The sequence below is a fragment of the Paramacrobiotus metropolitanus genome, unplaced genomic scaffold (genome assembly GCF_019649055.1).
Source record: "Paramacrobiotus metropolitanus isolate TYO unplaced genomic scaffold, Prichtersi_v1.0 Parri_scaffold0000004, whole genome shotgun sequence".
Classification (NCBI taxonomy): domain Eukaryota; kingdom Metazoa; phylum Tardigrada; class Eutardigrada; order Parachela; family Macrobiotidae; genus Paramacrobiotus; species Paramacrobiotus metropolitanus.
Window position 1 is genome coordinate 925,198 of NW_026570224.1, and position 16,559 is coordinate 941,756.

At 40.3% G+C, this 16,559-nt stretch overlaps 3 protein-coding genes, 1 long non-coding RNA gene and 1 pseudogene across 9 annotated transcripts; 2 read left to right on the forward strand and 3 right to left on the reverse strand.

Moving 5' to 3' along the window:
- The first annotated feature begins 2,477 nt into the window (after nt 1-2,477).
- LOC129602807 (neuronal acetylcholine receptor subunit alpha-2-like) lies at nt 2,478-4,082 on the forward strand. Its single transcript, XM_055501963.1, has 5 exons — nt 2,478-2,769; nt 3,110-3,264; nt 3,406-3,566; nt 3,654-3,710; nt 3,798-4,082. The coding sequence occupies exons 1-5, from the start codon at nt 2,530-2,532 to the stop codon at nt 3,923-3,925; spliced, it is 741 nt and encodes a 246-aa protein (XP_055357938.1). The 5' UTR covers nt 2,478-2,529; the 3' UTR covers nt 3,926-4,082.
- Nucleotides 4,083-4,895: 813 nt separating this feature from the next.
- On the forward strand, nt 4,896-5,896 carry LOC129599676 (uncharacterized). Its single transcript, XR_008691946.1, has 2 exons — nt 4,896-5,308; nt 5,501-5,896. It is a non-coding gene; the product is annotated as an uncharacterized LOC129599676 (long non-coding RNA).
- LOC129599641 (protein O-mannosyltransferase 1-like) lies at nt 5,831-10,404 on the reverse strand. Of its 6 annotated transcripts, none has more exons than XM_055497966.1 (10): nt 10,245-10,404; nt 9,452-9,722; nt 9,237-9,388; nt 8,259-8,830; nt 7,641-7,963; nt 7,472-7,568; nt 7,188-7,398; nt 6,811-7,031; nt 6,308-6,621; nt 5,831-6,242 (listed from the first exon to the last, which is right to left on the reverse strand). In XM_055497966.1, exons 2-10 carry the CDS (start codon nt 9,631-9,633, stop codon nt 6,071-6,073), a joined length of 2,244 nt encoding a protein of 747 aa, XP_055353941.1. In that variant the 5' UTR covers nt 9,634-9,722; nt 10,245-10,404; the 3' UTR covers nt 5,831-6,070. The 6 variants fall into 6 exon arrangements, with proteins under 6 accessions (XP_055353941.1, XP_055353934.1, XP_055353926.1 ...); XM_055497959.1 differs by having other exon boundaries at nt 9,452-9,739; XM_055497951.1 differs by having other exon boundaries at nt 10,217-10,404.
- A 282-nt stretch (nt 10,405-10,686) lies between these two features.
- LOC129601562 (ESF1 homolog) lies at nt 10,687-14,355 on the reverse strand. The gene is made up of 5 exons (XM_055500400.1): nt 13,652-14,355; nt 13,019-13,447; nt 12,565-12,917; nt 11,823-12,285; nt 10,687-11,331 (listed from the first exon to the last, which is right to left on the reverse strand). The coding sequence occupies exons 1-5, from the start codon at nt 14,103-14,105 to the stop codon at nt 10,850-10,852; spliced, it is 2,181 nt and encodes a 726-aa protein (XP_055356375.1). The 5' UTR covers nt 14,106-14,355; the 3' UTR covers nt 10,687-10,849.
- Nucleotides 14,356-15,391: 1,036 nt separating this feature from the next.
- Nucleotides 15,392-16,435, reverse strand: LOC129580725 (ubiquinone biosynthesis O-methyltransferase-like; annotated as a pseudogene).
- Nucleotides 16,436-16,559: the final 124 nt, after the last annotated feature.

The following is a 16,559-nucleotide window of genomic DNA, read 5'->3' on the forward strand; positions in this document are numbered from 1 at the left end:
CAAGAGCTTTGTCATGGGCAGGGTAACCGCTTTTGATTGTCGCTTTCCAGAAAGGTCACACCACATCTGTATTTGCATCTTTCGATTCGTGAACCAAGCAGCGGCTAGCATTAACAATACAAAAGATATCAAAGTTTATTAGTAATGATAACAGCCGCCATTCAGCTAGCACCGTCGACTATGGAGCGAACACAACATGAGCAAACGAAAACTTTTACAGCTAAGTAATATTTGCAAACCAAAACTAAAGAAAAAAGGTTTTAAAAACTACATTTTATTGTAGTAGGTAACTTCAACAAAAAAATACCAGTCATGCTGAACCCCTCTCAAACTAAAAAACAATGAATTTCTAGCCAAGCAGCAACCCGTACTGCAACCTTTACTAGGGTTTCCAACCTCTAATTAAGGTAGCAACTATTACTGGAACTTGAAAAGGTCATCCGGGAAGGCTCCAGCTTCTTTCATTCTATCAATGGTCTTTTGTAAACTACTCCTTCCCGGTCCATGCAATGCCATAGAACGAGTGAAACATGATCCGGGGACCATCCCATATTTCTGGTCAGTCGCAGACAGTGTCGGCGGGCATTTTTGACTACCTCATCGCAAGCAGCCATTGGATTGGGATATTCATTGGAGCATGCCGAAGTTGCTGCCGCACAAACACCTAGTATATAGATCCACATAATCAACGTCTCCATATCAAAAATCTGTCGCGTCTTAGCAAAGATGTACAGAAATACAAAAGTAATATTAGTGGTATCCGGGTAATTGCAAGTAATCAATAAAGAAAAATCAGTATTTAATAAAATAACACATCAAAATTTGATGAGCTGAGGAGTATGTTATAGACAAACCGTATTTTCTTGTACACCTGGTAGACCATAATTCAGGTCGAACGATAGTTTGTCTGCCTACATTGTATATATATTTGAAAATAGGGTGGTAAGAACGGGATCAAAAACAGGAGCGTGCGTTGGAACCTAATGATTTATGGCATCGGTAAACGCGGAAGTTATGGTCGCTGCACGCAAATGCAATAGGCGCAACCTGCAGAATGAGGTAAAACGGTCTGTTATTAATCGACTGTTTATGCTAATTTGGCTGCGCAAGACTTACTGCCATAATCATTTATGCTGATATAGCCATGTTTATTCTTGTCCATGACCGATTTCACTATGAAAATGATGTCGGGAATCCACGCTGATCCAGAGCTTCACAAAACAGCTCGACGACTATCAGAAGGCAAAGATTATAGTAGACTAATTATACAGTATTTACAGGTAAAATCTGTCTTCCCAACTTTAAATTCTCAAATAAGACAAATAATATCTTCATGAAACCGGCATACAGTACAGACTACAGAGTCTGTAGTTTCACTACATAACAGTAAAATTTGGTCAACATTCATGTTAATTATGCAAATAGAATGCGTGCTCCTACAGTATATACGTGTTGCAGTTGCAGTACTACCTACCGCACGTTGTTCAAAATCTTTCCTTTAGGAGATATTAGGACGTGTGAGCGTCCTGTTAATTTAAACTTTAAAGCGTAAACTTCGAATTATGATATGGAAGAACAAGGATTAAACTTTAGTTTGTAACGACGTTAACAAATTTACTTTTAACTGCGGAGGATGCGCGCGTCCGGCCGTAACCTGATTACGCACGTATCATCAGTTTAAGCTGTAAACCCGTGCGCCTTAATTACATTTTGCTACATCTTTCTCTTTGGTTTTAAATAAGTAAATGAAATTCACAATAAAAATTTTGGCGATGTTGCAGAAGAAACTACTCTAGTGCTGCGCAGTTCCCACTGGTTGCATAATGCGTTTTACAACATCATCAATGCTGATTGGATGGTTTTGGTAAATGCCATATCGTATCAGTCATACAATAATTTAAAATTATGTGAACGTGAATATAGTAAATAATAAAAGAAGTAGATGATAAAAGTTTGCGCAAAAACATTTTTTAAATATGTACTCGGTTAGTTTGCTGCAATCAGCGTAGTACCTGTGCTCTAGTACCGTAGAAGCATACGTAGCCGTATACAGTAATTTTACTCCAAGCTTGATATACGAAATGTTCGAATATGCTGCTTGGTTAATTAGCTCCTAATTGTAAAGCAGATTGGCATGATCTATTATTGCAGAGTACAGAGTAATCTTTGCGCTCCGGCAATTTTTTCATACGCAATATTCGAGCAGAGGTCGGAAAATGTAGGCAATTTTGAACTAGAAACCCAGTCAGGGTATTGGTCTGTCTGCATATGCGTAGTATTGTACAGTAATCCTTCAGTTATAAAAGATAAAATAGTATTTTGATACGGAATAGATTAAAGTACACTATGGAATTTTGCCAATTTTACACTGCACGTATTCGAAGGTACAAGTGTGAACGTTACTTACCAATCAAGATAAAAATTTAAAATTGCCTTCTACCAGATAGTTATCACTTTCACAAGTGATATAGTCGGCATTGAGAGCCTACAAAGTTTGGTAGTCGATCGTAGTTGGGTCTGGGACCGCTTATGTTGATTACAAATTCCGTTAATAATAATATTCTCAGAATGTATATCAATAACATAATAATATTTCTTTGCTGCAGTGCAGTAGTAATCCACCATACTTCTGCCAGGTCCGTTATGACTTCTGTTTTAGTCCAGCATCTTATGGATTCTGACAGTGTCCACGTACAACCGAATGCCGACCAACAGGGGCAACCGGTGGTTGTGAAAATCGGGCTTAGCGTCACTGGCATACAACATGAAGTAATTGTGGCTGCAGTAAATTCTTATCCGTTTGCATAATTTCGCCGCTCGCTAATCGTTACATTTTGTCTGTACTTATTAGCTCGCAAGTTTGCATGTTCTTCGATCAAACGTAAAATTAAAACCTATTTACGAGAGAGGTTAATCAGTTAATTAAATTAATACATATTTTCTTTTTTCGTATATCAAAAGTGTGCTAAAATGCACTAGCTGCTGCGCTAATATACTGTAAACGTAAATGACCGAGAGTTGTGTAAATATATATCATACAATTGTGATTTCATACTTGTCATTCCGCTTCTGTTAATGTCGTGGCATTTGTTCTGTTTGGCGACTGTAGCGTCCCGAATCCAATTCGGTTAAAGTGCACGGTTTCCTGAAGTTGGAATGGAAGAACAGCCGCTTAGCTTGGGAACCTCTGGAATACAACAATATTACCGTTGCACGAGTCCCGTCGGATCATGTGTGGTTGCCCGATATCACGTTGTTCAATAAGTTAGTCTGCCAATTTTTAAGGATAAAATGAAACGCATTGCATTGTGCATTTACATTTTTCATTTTTTGAGTCTTCAACATAAACATACGTACATAGCTTTGCTAACTGTATATGGAATCAATGTTAATTATTATTATTAGCTTCGATGCGCGCAGCCGAGTGTTCTCGGAGGAAAAAAAGCTGGTCCTTGTGATGTCTGATGGCAGTGTGATATGGGTACCTCCCGTGACCTTCCCGATAAGCTGCAATAGCACGGAGACCAGAGCCGACGGTGGCGAACTGAATTGCTTTATTAAGCTAGGTACTTGCAGTAGTTTCCAGCGTCCCGAATCGTCAGTTGACGGAAGAATTTGTCAGTTCTTGTAAGCAAATTTGTTTTATGATTTAGGCTCTTGGACATACGACGAAACGCTGATTGACGTTCAAGCGGACAGCGACAAAATTGGTACGGTTTATACTGTATTGCCGAAAATAGAAATAGCTTTACACAAATGTCCTGCATGTAGATAATAAATTATGTTAATTATTTCAGACGATTTATACCTCGGTTCGAGCTATCGCATAACCGACAGCAAGGTAGTCAGAAACTCAGCTGTCTATCCTTGCTGCAAAGAGGCGTACCCGTCTATCGACATAACCTTTACAGCAAAAAGAGTTTAACTTAAACTATTGCTTGGTTTCACTCCTTTCATGCTGATTTCGTTATTTTATCGACAATAATGCGATGTGCTATTGAAGAGCTAATTGGTCACGTCACAACATCTTGCCGGTTACTTTTTGCTGCGTTGTTGGAATACTATATAAAGTGTTAGTACGATTTTGGCATCATTTTGCCCACATAATTAAAACCGATTCTGGTAATGAGACTGTTTCAAGTGCCGCTACCGCAAAGAAACTGTCGAAATGTATTAAGTATGATTTCAGGATGACAGCGATATTGTAATATGGTTATCTATACAAAGTACAGCAAAAACCTTGAGTTCAACGCTAGCAGCATATGCATATATTTGTAACTGTAAACATGATCATGAGTGTATAATACGTAATCGCATTGTCAACATGCACTCGTATCTTTGAGTTTTTTGTACCGAGACACACAACAACAAAGAAGTAGTTTTACAATATTTCGTGATAACATACTCTCGCTCAATTTGTTTGCACATCGGTACCCGAAAATAAACCCAAATTATTCTATAATCGACCAAAATACCATGGCCTTGCTAGTAAGTTTACAGGTCTCATTTTTCGGTGTTACAAAGAACAGTACCAGAGAACTGACTGGAAGGAAGCAGTTATCACCTTAGGTTCAATATTATTCAGGAAACATTTTCGAATTGTTTCGTATGGAAGACATAATTACTGTTTATGACTGTGCCGCCATGAGCGCTACAAAATATTTGAGCACTGGACAATGACCAAGTTATCTTTTTTCGTTATCGGCACCGGTAAATGAATATTGTGTCAATAACCGGAATGCTCGTACGTTTTTGCTAGAAAACTGATGACTTTGCCTTTTCGCAACGAAGAGTTCTCGAAACTGGGCAACAATACGGATCAACAAAGAGGTATCAGCAGATTTTCCCCGTACAGCTTGTGATGTTTCATAATTTGTAGTAAAGCAGATTAAGCGTAGGGAGCTAGTAAGTATGTGGTTCCATTGGTCCGGAATTTTTTTCACTGGATTTGCTTTCATTGCTGGTATTGTATTTATATGCGTTTTAGTTAACGTTGTGGTCACGAAAATCTGAGATTAGTTCAGCTCACCTGCATTACTGCATGCACCGTGGAAGACTACCGACACAGCCGCTTACTATTATATTACGTGTACCAGGCCGTTTATTATAAACCTTGTTAGTTAATCTGTTATGTTAGATCTATTCTTACTAGAATTTCTATCGAATAAAAAACGGTAAAGGGTAAAAGTTTAAATCCCTGTTAACGCAAAAATCCCAAATGATGCTCCTGGTTGCAAGTGCTATGTTCCTCCTCTGCTGTGGATTCACTGCAGGAAAAGATTCCAGCGAGGAATTATCTGATAAATGCGTAAGTATTTACGACTGGAGCTGCCACCGAGGCACCCGCTAACTGAAACGTTAATTAAGAAAAAGCAAATACGTGATTGCATGTAAATGCCAGTAACCGGTAACGGCAATTCGGGATATTCAAAACTACTTCTACCCAGACTGCTAATTACGAAAAGCACACAGAATGTTAATTATTCATCCTGAATCACAGGCAATGTGCATGCCCGGTACACGATGCGTCTATAAATCTGGGCGACCGGCTTGTCGCGCAGTGACGCACCCCGGAAGTTGCCCTCCTCCGCGTGGAGCAGAGCAAGGCTGCTTTGCAACCTGCAAGGATGATGCTGATTGTGGCGTGAATTATAAATGCTGCAGTAAACGGTGTGGAGGTAGAGCCTGCAAAAAGGCTGTTCTTTATTAAACCAAAAACACACTGCTGCAACGTGGCTCCTGCGTCAGTATTATCCATAACCGGAAACTGGGCCATTACGTGTCTGCTATTTTAGCTCACCCTGCCTGTTCTTTCTGTACCATCTTATGTATATGTTAGTTCTTTATTCTGTCGGTACTAATCTATTAAAAACACCGATTAAAAGCGAAATCCAAGCAGGTATGATATATAACTGTCTCTTAGTCCCGCCGCAAGGTGCACCGGAAAATGTGGTTCAACACTTTTTACAACTCAACAGAAAACAAGTGAAAACAAGTCGAAATTTGAATAAAATCTTATTAACAATAAAATCTAAAACATAATTTCCATAAAAAGGATAGCCGGCATTTCTCACGAATTTCTAATTATAAAATTCCAAGATTCCCTCCACTCCAGACCATGCAGCTCACTCGCACTTAATTCATCGAAGCCGTAAGTAATAGGCACAAAACGAACGAATGTGTAGATTACAGACATAATCCACACCGCAACCAGAGCCTGAACGGTTTTCGCCAAATACTCTCTGAAAACATCAGTAAAAATGAGTCAACTTCTCAAAGCAGTTCGTTTGCGCGCATCCGGGCTCACTTGTTTCTACACAAATCCATGATTTCCCCCATAAAGCCTCCGAGCAGTAAAAACTTGAAACCCAAAGCCGGATAGTAGTGATGGAAAAACAGGGTACGGTCCGTAAAGAAATATGGCAGCCAATTCACAACAAATCCGCCAAGTGCCACTTCAGCTGCAAAGCACACGCGAATCCACTGGATGTGATGATTTGGAAAAATTTCGGGGAATCTCATTCGGACCAGCACAACGAGGCTAAGTGCGACGACTGTTACCAGAAGGGCACAAGCGCCAGTGTGCCAAACAACGACATTTCCAAGTTGATAAATTTGCCTCTGAAACACGAACGCCATTTCAGCAATTCCGTAAAGTAACGAGAAATTACCATGCAAATAAAACGTATTGCAAAAAATAAACCCAAACAAAACTCAACAAAATGAATAAAAAACGACTGCAGAACGGCGAAGAATTATCGTAAATATGTAGCTGTTGTAAGTCAAGTACATATTTAGCGCTTGACTTACATTACTGCCTTTCTGGGCCCAGAAAGCCACACCGTTATCGTTCATAATCCAGTCAAAAGGTTTAGATCCATAAACATGCTCCTCCACTGTGTCTCTAGATAAACCTAGCATGCTCCATTGGAGTTCCCAAAACTTCTTCCACAACGATAAATCGGTGGCTTTGTCAGGGATAAACTCATCTTTAAGCAAGGCGGCTTCACGTTCTTTCTGTCCCGAGTGAGCTAAGGAATACAGAATACTAAGACGGTAAGTAGTCACAAAGAAACTTCCAACAAAAATGGGCCCAACAACAAAAACTCAACTTAATTTATCTATTACCCACAGCAGCACCTTCCCATACTGCTGTTATGATATTAAGCAGTGCGCAGTTTTCGTACCTGTGCTGTAGCGGTGCTCTTCCACTGTCCACAAAGACAGCGTAAATTTGCTTAACTGAACGCTACTAACAACTTCGAACTGGTTGAATGCCCATGGCGGAAGTTGCTGTCCAGAAATGCTTAACGTGGTCTTGGAATTGACGTGAATTAACTGAACGTTCGTTTGTATCGCATGCCAGTAGCGATCTTCCGCTTCCTGGTTGATAATTTTCTATACAACGCGAACAACATGGTAATCGTAAACACCATATCCAGATCGCAGGCATTTTTTCCAACGTTCTTACCACTTCCCAGAGCTCTTCAGCCGGCATAGTTATATTGTAGTCAATATAGCATGACACTTCCTGACACTCCGGAGATATTGGAGCCGCAACATCATGGCTACAAGTTAGTCAACAAATTCGACTTAAAACCACGGAGGTTTCAGCAGCAAACGCCCAAACCAATACTAACCTGTTGAGCAGACGCCCGGTCACGCCATGCACCAACTGAACAACAGCCCCATCTCTGACATGCTCCGGTGGCGATTCAACCTCCAAAATGGTCTTGTTGGGATGTTTAATAATCCACCAGTTATTGACGTCTTTGAAGGAATAGCATGTCACTTGTTGCTGGTGAGAGCTACCTCGTCCGTCATCATAACGCAGAGGATACACCTCTTTATGTGAGTGCAGCCAGCAAGCATTATCCTGTACACCGGCATGATTGCGTAGGGTAATCTGCGATCCGTAGGCCACATTGTACGGCTGACCCCGGGAGATCGCCGCTAATCCTCCCTAAAAATTCATAAATTACAATAATTATGTCAACTACAGATTTAGAGAGCTTTTTTAATATTTTTCAAGAATCTCTATAAGTTCAATTTTATATTTGTTTTACTTGTTAGATGAATTAGTGATCAAATTCGTTATAAGATGTAGCAGTACCCAGCGTCGAAAAATAAAAAACCATTGAATGCTGAACGAAATTCAGTAAACAATGACGGCATATCTGATGAGAACGGCGTGCTTTGCAAAAACTTCTGATAACCTCGAAGATAACTACGTTGCAACCTATTCTGGCAGTACAAACCTCAAGGCTAGCTTGGAATCGCGTGGACATCATGGTATCATACGGTCCAGCTTTCGTGATAACCGTCAAATGAATCAAAAACGATCCCACATACACTGCCACCGGAACGAATATCACAATCAGCACACAGTATATAAAATATTCTACGAGCCGTTTCGCGCTGATGCTCAAATCGTCCAACACTTTCCAATAATGTCGAAAGATAATCCACGTAAACCATAGCAAAGATGGAAAAGAAACATATTTTGTACTAATGGCCAATCCCATAAATAGTCCCACCAACAAACCCCACAACACACTGCTTCCGGATAGAGGGCGAGACTGCACAAATCTGAGAATGCAGAAAAGAGATGATAAAAGTAAGGCAAGATTCACCGAGTCTGTCATGACGAAACGAGATCCCGTGATGAGAGCGCCATCCAGGAGAAAACACACACCGCTGATGGTGGCAGCCAACTGGGAATATCCCAGATTCCGTACTATGCAATACGATAAAGGCACCAAGAGAGTTCCAAAAAGACACGGAATGAAACGCAGCACCCATATTGGTGTTTCCGGTGAATATGCATCTCCTAAAAAGAGGGGAACTAATTAAATCCCCGTTCTCCAAAAATCATCACTCATCGGTAAGTATAATAACAACAATAATAACAAAATAATAAAAACAACTAAACAACCCAAACAATAAAAAAGCATCGAAAACATTAATCACACAGTATTACAATAACTATAATTGTTAACACAAACTTATCATAGGATGATGCCAGATACAATATGACGATGCTAATCAACATTACAAACTTCCATCTGGCGGATAACGGAATTGTTACGGAAATCATCGGGAAATGTGCCAATATTAATATAATACACAGATTATCTTGTAGATATTTATAAATATCTATAGTTAATAATCTCAAAAACAAATTTATAATGTGATAAGCTTAATATCTACAGGAAAATAAAAACAGATCTTGTTACCAATTTTAGCAAAGGTTTCGTTTTGAGCACTGTAATTGGCAAGGTATGCAGCGCCAGCAATCAGCTGTTTGGCGAACGGTGGATTGGAGTCGAAAAAGAATATTCCATTGACGTACATGTGCACAAAGCGCGAATAGAAGAGCTCGTCGAACCTTCAAGCATTTTACATGTTCATTCTGTAATGTAACAAAACAGTTCGAACCCGGGAGACTTACACCACCACATTGGGATAGCCCAACCGCCAAAAGCGCGTCACAGCTGATAACACTGTCAAAATCCATAGCGGCCAGTCCACAGCTGCTTCACCGCGGGCTGCGTGGGACGCATCGTTTTTACTACTAGTCCCAGCCCAATTTTTCTCCGCCTTTATCAGCGGCTTCTTCGAAAGAAAATCCATGGGACTAACGTATAATCATCTACGAAGTTCCCATCATTCGGCAAAATCTCATTAGATGAACCGTGATGCACCGATGCTGTTAGTGTTCACTGCATCAACAAAGAACCTAGGGTTGAAATCACAATTTCAAACATTTCACATTTCAAGCTTCAAATCAAATCATTTCAAATTCAAACGAGGGTCCGTTTGAAATGTGATTTGAAATGACTTGAAATGTGAAAATTTGAAATTATGAAACCACCTGAAATGCGTTTGAAACGATTTGAAATGGAAAAAAATTTCCTTTAAAGTGTTATTTAATTACTTTTGAGTGGAGAAAACCATGAAATCTGCTTAAAAGTTCTTACAATAAAGTGAAATTGTTGATAAAATCTGTGAAAAAACTGTTATTGTTAACCATTTAGTTAATATCCCTGTTTATACCAGGAAAAATTTTTCGAAATATCCGAATAAAAAATTAATAAAACAATTCATTTTTAAATTTCAAATTTCAAATCATTTCATTTCAAATCAATTTCATTTCAAATCATTTCAAAAACGGCCAAAAGTCGTTTGAATTTCAACCCTAAAAGAACCAGAGTACCTCTCCCGAGGAAGAATCACCAGCTTACATGCGTAACAGATGATAACACTTTATAGAAATCTACAGATAAAAAAATACCGTAGTTATTCCACCGTAACAAATGCACAAAGCATATAGTAATATGTCGTAACTTCGAAGTTTCCAAGATGAACAATAAACTCATACATAAACAGTTAACTGGTCGCCTGAGTGGTCGGGTCTGTGTTTCAGGAAGTTTAGCAGACTGCTGAAAAGTACTGTACGAGTACGAAACTACGAATACATGGACTTCGACCTGCGGCATCGCTTACCGTAGGCGGTTACCGTAGGGGCTTACCTGGTTAGGCTAAATCCCTTCCGGTCAAGATAACAGTTTTACGTACGTATCAGATCGTTTTATTAGAAAAAAAACTATGAAGCTAGGACATATGGTAGCTAATTGATTCACAAGATCTGCAATTAAATGTTGTTAGGTGGTCGAAGTACGAGTATCAATTTTATTTATGTGATTCAGCTGGTTTAGCAGTTAGAACTTGGAACCAAAATTAATAATTACTAGTATTAGCAAGTTCCAACCGAGAGCGGCAACGAGCAACATCACAGAGACCGTTAGACTCAAAAGATATTCTGACGAACTTGCATTTTCGAAAGCAACTATTTTTTCTTCCCACCATTAAATTTAGCTTTAACGCTTTTCGCAAGAGATGACAGATCCGGTCGAAGCTTCGGCTGATCACTTTTCGCCGAAGCCATAACACCCCGCTCCTTTGCAGTCTCTTTTCTCTTCAGTTTCTCTTGGATAACAGTTTCCATCGCCTTGGTTTTCTTGAAAGATGGATCAGAAATGTCAATATTAAAATCTTTCGAGTTAAACAACGCTTTGAATCGAGGATCTTGGAGGTCCATGATAAAGTCATCAGATGGTCCTTCCGTAAGAACGGTCTTCGACTTTTTTAACAATTTTCTTCGCTTTCTCTTTTGTGCTTTCGTATCCTTAGCATCCACCAGAAGCTTCTTTAAATTAAAGTGCCGACTACTATCCTTCTCTCCCATAAGGAGCTCCAAACTCGCGGCAGGTAAAGACTTCTCTATCGAAACGTCAGAACCATCTTCGGAGTCCACTGCTCGTTTGGCCCCTATTAACATACAATAATTTACTGTGAAATGTGAATGTCGCATGGCACAGTACTGACAGCAGCGCTCACTTCACGATTAATTCATCTGATGCTGAGTCGCTTCTTTTATTACTGTATTAGTAATTTTGGTCTAGTGCAGCCTCAGTGTACAGGGCTCCCGTGGCGTTGCTAGAGTGATTCGCCACGGTTTTTTTAACGTAAATAACTAAAATTCTATTCAACCGGTTCAAAAATTTTTAAATACTCAGTAAAAAGTACATGAATTACTTTTTTGGACTGTGAATTTGAGAACAGCTTAATCAACAACACACAAGACTCATAGTAAAAGAAGCAACTCAAGTAAACTAACATAGAACCGGACAATAATAACTCGTGCACATTTTGTACCGCTGTTACCATCAGTGTAATGTTATGGCGATCAGAAGCGGACCTGGACCTCTTGCAATCCTGTTGCATCCATATAAGTAATAAACTAAAATAACTACTCCTACCTTTCAGATCTTGCTTTGTTGCTTCATCTTGCGAACTCTGTTCAGAATCCTCTTCAGATGATCCTTCTAAATCGTCGCTGCCCTCGTCGTTCCACGCAGTTTCTAAATCCGGTGATTCACTCTGCTTGCGACTTCGCTTCTTGGCTTTTCTCTTTTCTTTCTGTTTCTCTAGCATCTTCTCAAAAGGTGTCATCTTCGCTACTGAATCCTGTTTTTGCTTAATCTTCAGTTGTTCCTTAGCAGTTGTCTCGACGTCAGGTTCCCAATGGGCTTCCATGTCGATATCCTCTTCGTCGCTAACCGCCAAACCGGTGTTTTTGTTGTCTATTTGGTTCAGTAACGAGCGGTATTTGGCTATAGATGCCGGGTCTTTATTAGACACTACGGAACGTGTGTCAGCCAGTTCGGTCGCTTCATCCTCTGCTTCATCCTCTTCTTCAGATGAAGAGGACGCCAGATACGCCTACAATGGAAGCATATGAAGGAAGAATAAAAAACAAATACGCGGTGAACAAAGCTATCTTTAATTATGTCACAACAATTTAGAAATGATCAGAACAGTAAGCGATGGCCAATATGAGTCTACACCGTACTATTTTTGTATAATTATGGTAGAGAAACAAAATACTGTAACACAAGAAATAAATTCTGTAAAACTTTAGCAGTTCATTGCGTGCGCGTAAAAAAAGGATCAATTAGATTCTTTTTTCCCTGTTACGAAATATTGTATTAAATTTGTTACCTGCAAGTCATCCACTTTTTCCCACTCATTAGCTGTCAAAGGTTTTCTGTCTCTAGAAGTTTCGTCCCACGAACATCTTACACGGGACTGTTGCAACGCGGAAATTACGAATTCACTGGGTTTATAATTAGCGGGCAAGCTGGTAACTTTACTCTTCGGTTCATGATCAAACTCCATTTCATCAGGAATAAAGCGCAGATCGAGCGCGGCCGATGAATTCTCATACTCCAACCCATCACATTCTTCGTAAATTTTATTAGCCGTTTCCGATGAATCACACTCAACAACTGCATAATAATACTTCAGACGGTTTAGCTGATACTTCCGTAATTTTTCATTCGCAACAGCTGTATCTAAAAAATTCGAGACAATTAATGCACATCCAAACTGGAAACGCAAGCTCAATTAACGAAACAAAAAATACTGGTAAGCATATTTCTTCTTTCTAACTCACCTTCAGTGTCTTCCTCCACAGCATCCTCTTCTTCATCATCCTGGCTTCTAGCAGAATCTTTCAATTCCATTGGGCCACTGTGTTCTTCCGCTTTCATGCGCTGCAGTCCAAACTCCGAAGGATAAATGGCAACCGATTTAATTACTCCTTGAATCGGTTTGAAGGAGTTCAAAACCATAAAAATATCTTCAGCGCGGATACTGTCCCAGTCAATGTTAACGAGGCCCAGTCGCCTTGTAATTTCACTGGTATCTGGGGCGTCGGCGCTCATTTCGGCCCATGGATGTTCAATTTCCCCTGTCTCCGCAACCTCGGATTCAGATTCATCGTCCGATTCGTCCGAACTGCTGGAAAGGTTACCGATACCACGAGAAAAATCGCGCTGTAGATCGTCTTCCTCAGAGTCCGATGATCCAGATTCAGGTGCGCCTATTTTATAAACCATGGATTAAAATGCTGCAAAAATTATCCTTATCAAATTTCGATTACGACTACAACAGCTGCAGTGTAAATGCACAACCCACAACCGGAGTATTGTTTAAGTAATTTCGTAATTATCATAAAATTCCAATTCAACGAATCGGGTCAAATTTGCAAGGTGAGAGTTTCAAATGTGAATGAAAAGCTACTCACCGGCATCTTGGGGAAACTGAGATCCAGGCAAATGAAACCGTTCATCGCGGACCACACCAGCTTTCTTCGAGTTATCCGTTTTCGTTCTAACATTACTACTTTTTTCTTCATTTTTCCGTTTATCATTTAACTGGTAAAACTTTTCCAGATTATCCGACGATGCAAAATTGACAGGTCGACCCCGCCTATCCACCGTATGTTTCTGATTAAATCGTGTATCCGTAAACATAGTCTGGAATCGGGGATCAATCCGCACTTTCTTCTCTTCTTTTGGAATTCCTCGAAATCGAGGGTCCGTGGCAATTCTTGAAAATCGTTCATCCTTCAGAATATGATCCTGATCACTTACCGCTTGATGCTCTTTCGCCTGGATTTTCTTCCTCTTGCTGAACCTATTGCTCCTCTCATGAGTTGAGCCCGCTTTTTTTTTGGGTGCCGATGGGGTCTTCGCCATTCTGTAACAGTCTGTCAGCCTGTGAAATTGTATAGCCCTTCGGATTTAAAAAGAGCTATGATCCTCTAAAATTCACTATCAGTGAAAAAACCAAACTATTCAGGCACTCGTAAGAACTTCAGTCAAAAAGTGAAAATCCAAAAAGACAAAACTTCCGATATTTTCCGTTTTCCGGTTTTCCCTTCCAATGTTAAAATGTGGATTTTGGCATTTTACCATTTTGCTCGTATATCGGGCCACCATACAGTGATGCGAATGCGAAAACTCAGGGCGTGCTGCTGGCGATAAATGTTTTTGATGCTGCCGGCGGAAATTAAAAATTCATGACGTCACTGAACGATTGTGATTGGCTAGCCTTTTTCGTCCCGTTTGGAATCATGTCTTGCTCGGCAGCATGGCTCTGGCAAGCAGCTTGTGATGTTGCCAAAAACTTAAAATTTTGGCAACATCGTTTTGAGGTGTGCGGGGACGCTGGGGGTTGTTGCCGAACATGTCCGAAATTCAGATTGTGTTTGTGTCATTGCTCACCTACTACCGTCTTGCAATTACGAATATCGCCGTTTGAATTTACAACTTTACCGTGCAGGTTCCTTTGGATTTTCTCATACGCACAGGGTTTTTTTAAGTAGAATTGCCTGCTTCTACAAAATTGAAGCTGCTTTGAAAAAGCTGGGCGTATATTGAATTAACGCTGCAACTTGAAATTTGCACTCAAACGGCAGCTTGTTTTCGCATTCCCGTCAGTACTTACTGTATCGTACTGTTTGCATTTTTGCAAAGGCGATTGTGCTGTACGAATCGTGGGCAACTACTGACCGCCCCCAAATGGCATTTTGATACTTCCGAACTGATGTGAAAATTTCCTTGCGCGCATGGAAGTGGACTTACGGTTAGTGGAGACAGCTCAGAGTACCGGAAACTGAGTGCCCCGAGTGCTCAGACTTGAAATTATTTGCCACGATATGCAACGCTTTTGTTTAAATTTTCCATCTCGATTGATCACAGGTATCTTGCTAATGTTTTATTATCAATTTACAGGGAACAGTGTTCCAACCTGAACAAAATTTAAGTGTTATCTCAGCTTATCTGTTACAAACTCCGGCATTTTGCTTCAGTATTCTCTTATTATTACATATCTGCATGACCCCATGAACGCGACCGGAAGAAGTGCTCGTACCTCGTACTGACGTAATATCTATATTAATAGTACAGTATTACGTGCCACATGATTCCAGGCGTTACCTGTTTGTCAGGAGTTAAAACCCGCTATGGCGTTCTAGCACTTACTACTTACTTTCACATTCTTGCTTTTTCCATTCACACTCCACCTCGCTTGGGTTAACAAATTTGCGCAGATGGTGCGTATCCATGGACCATGGGTATGCTGCGCAACAGGTGTTCGGCGCCAATGATCCCAATGATCAATGCCGCCATTTCCGGTTGAAGGTGGTGAAAATAACACACCGTCCAGGCCGCAGCAGTCGGCAGCATTGACCGCAAACTCTTCCCAGTTGGCCACATGATCCAACACCTCCAATCACAGAAGTGACAGAACCATGGCGAATTCCTCGGGACGCTGGATAGAGATATCTCCCACTAAAGTGCAAAGATAAGCCGGACCTTTTCCGGTCGAATGCATTTCTTTCCAATGGGCTTTGCAATCTACACGATAAAGAATGTGCTGTTCTCTTGATTTAGTCTTGAATGAGTTTTACTTTTTACATGAATTTTACTGTTCTTTTGCAGGGATTTCTTTACTTACAATAATTATTAACCATAGGCCCTGAAAAATTCGTCGGCTATGTTGTGACGTAAAGAAGGACATTCAAAAATCATCGCACCTCAAATACCGATAACTGTTATGTGCACGGCCACTGGCCAGAATGACAGAATCAGGCTTAATTTTATTACCTCTATAATTTCCGGAACCATATCAACTCAGGTAATATCGGCACCGTATTCCTTAAGCGGCTCTGAAACGAATCCAGCGCCACACCCAATATTGATGATCTCCGCACCACGCAGGGGATTTGTATCCGGCAGAGGCTTCAGGGCAACATATTAATTTTGCTATACTTCTATACATTCAAAATCATCGAAATCCGGCAATGGTTATATCTCTGCAGCAAGACAAAGTTGCCTTCAGGATCCCACCGCTGCTGCGATAACTTAGTCCAGTGTGTCATTTCGCGCTGGTCAATAGTAATGTCCTAGTTTGTCGTATCTATACTTTAGTATAGTAGTCCTTAATACTCCTTTCCGTTAATTATAACCAGGGAAAAATATACGTAAGTAGTTCCGCACAAATTCGCCATGGAGTCATCAGCCATCCCACAAAAAATTCCAGAAGAGCGCCTTGCATAGCCTATAGGCGAAACTTTCCTTATTACTTTGTCTTTGCACGAGAAATTTAGAAAGGAAATAGTAAAATGTGCATTATATATGTGACTTTCT

What these genes read in the sequence shown, in the direction of transcription:
- LOC129602807 (XM_055501963.1), top strand. Translation starts at nt 2,530, where the DNA reads ATGTTGATTACAAATTCCGTTAATAATAATATTCTCAGAATGTATATC. An exon ending in GATATCACGTTGTTCAATAA is followed by an intron (nt 3,265 to 3,405) that starts GTTAGTCTGCCA and finishes TATTATTATTAG; the next exon opens with CTTCGATGCGCGCAGCCGAG. An exon ending in AGCGGACAGCGACAAAATTG is followed by an intron (nt 3,711 to 3,797) that starts GTACGGTTTATA and finishes TAATTATTTCAG; the next exon opens with ACGATTTATACCTCGGTTCG.
- LOC129599641 (XM_055497966.1), bottom strand. Translation starts at nt 9,633, where the DNA reads ATGGATTTTCTTTCGAAGAAGCCGCTGATAAAGGCGGAGAAAAATTGG. An exon ending in GATTCCAAGCTAGCCTTGAG is followed by an intron (nt 7,964 to 8,258) that starts GTTTGTACTGCC and finishes ATGAATTTTTAG; the next exon opens with GGAGGATTAGCGGCGATCTC. An exon ending in ACCGGGCGTCTGCTCAACAG is followed by an intron (nt 7,569 to 7,640) that starts GTTAGTATTGGT and finishes ACTAACTTGTAG; the next exon opens with CCATGATGTTGCGGCTCCAA.
- LOC129601562 (XM_055500400.1), bottom strand. Translation starts at nt 14,105, where the DNA reads ATGGCGAAGACCCCATCGGCACCCAAAAAAAAAGCGGGCTCAACTCAT. An exon ending in TCAGTTTCCCCAAGATGCCG is followed by an intron (nt 13,448 to 13,651) that starts GTGAGTAGCTTT and finishes TTTATAAAATAG; the next exon opens with GCGCACCTGAATCTGGATCA. An exon ending in AAAAAGTGGATGACTTGCAG is followed by an intron (nt 12,286 to 12,564) that starts GTAACAAATTTA and finishes CTTCCATTGTAG; the next exon opens with GCGTATCTGGCGTCCTCTTC.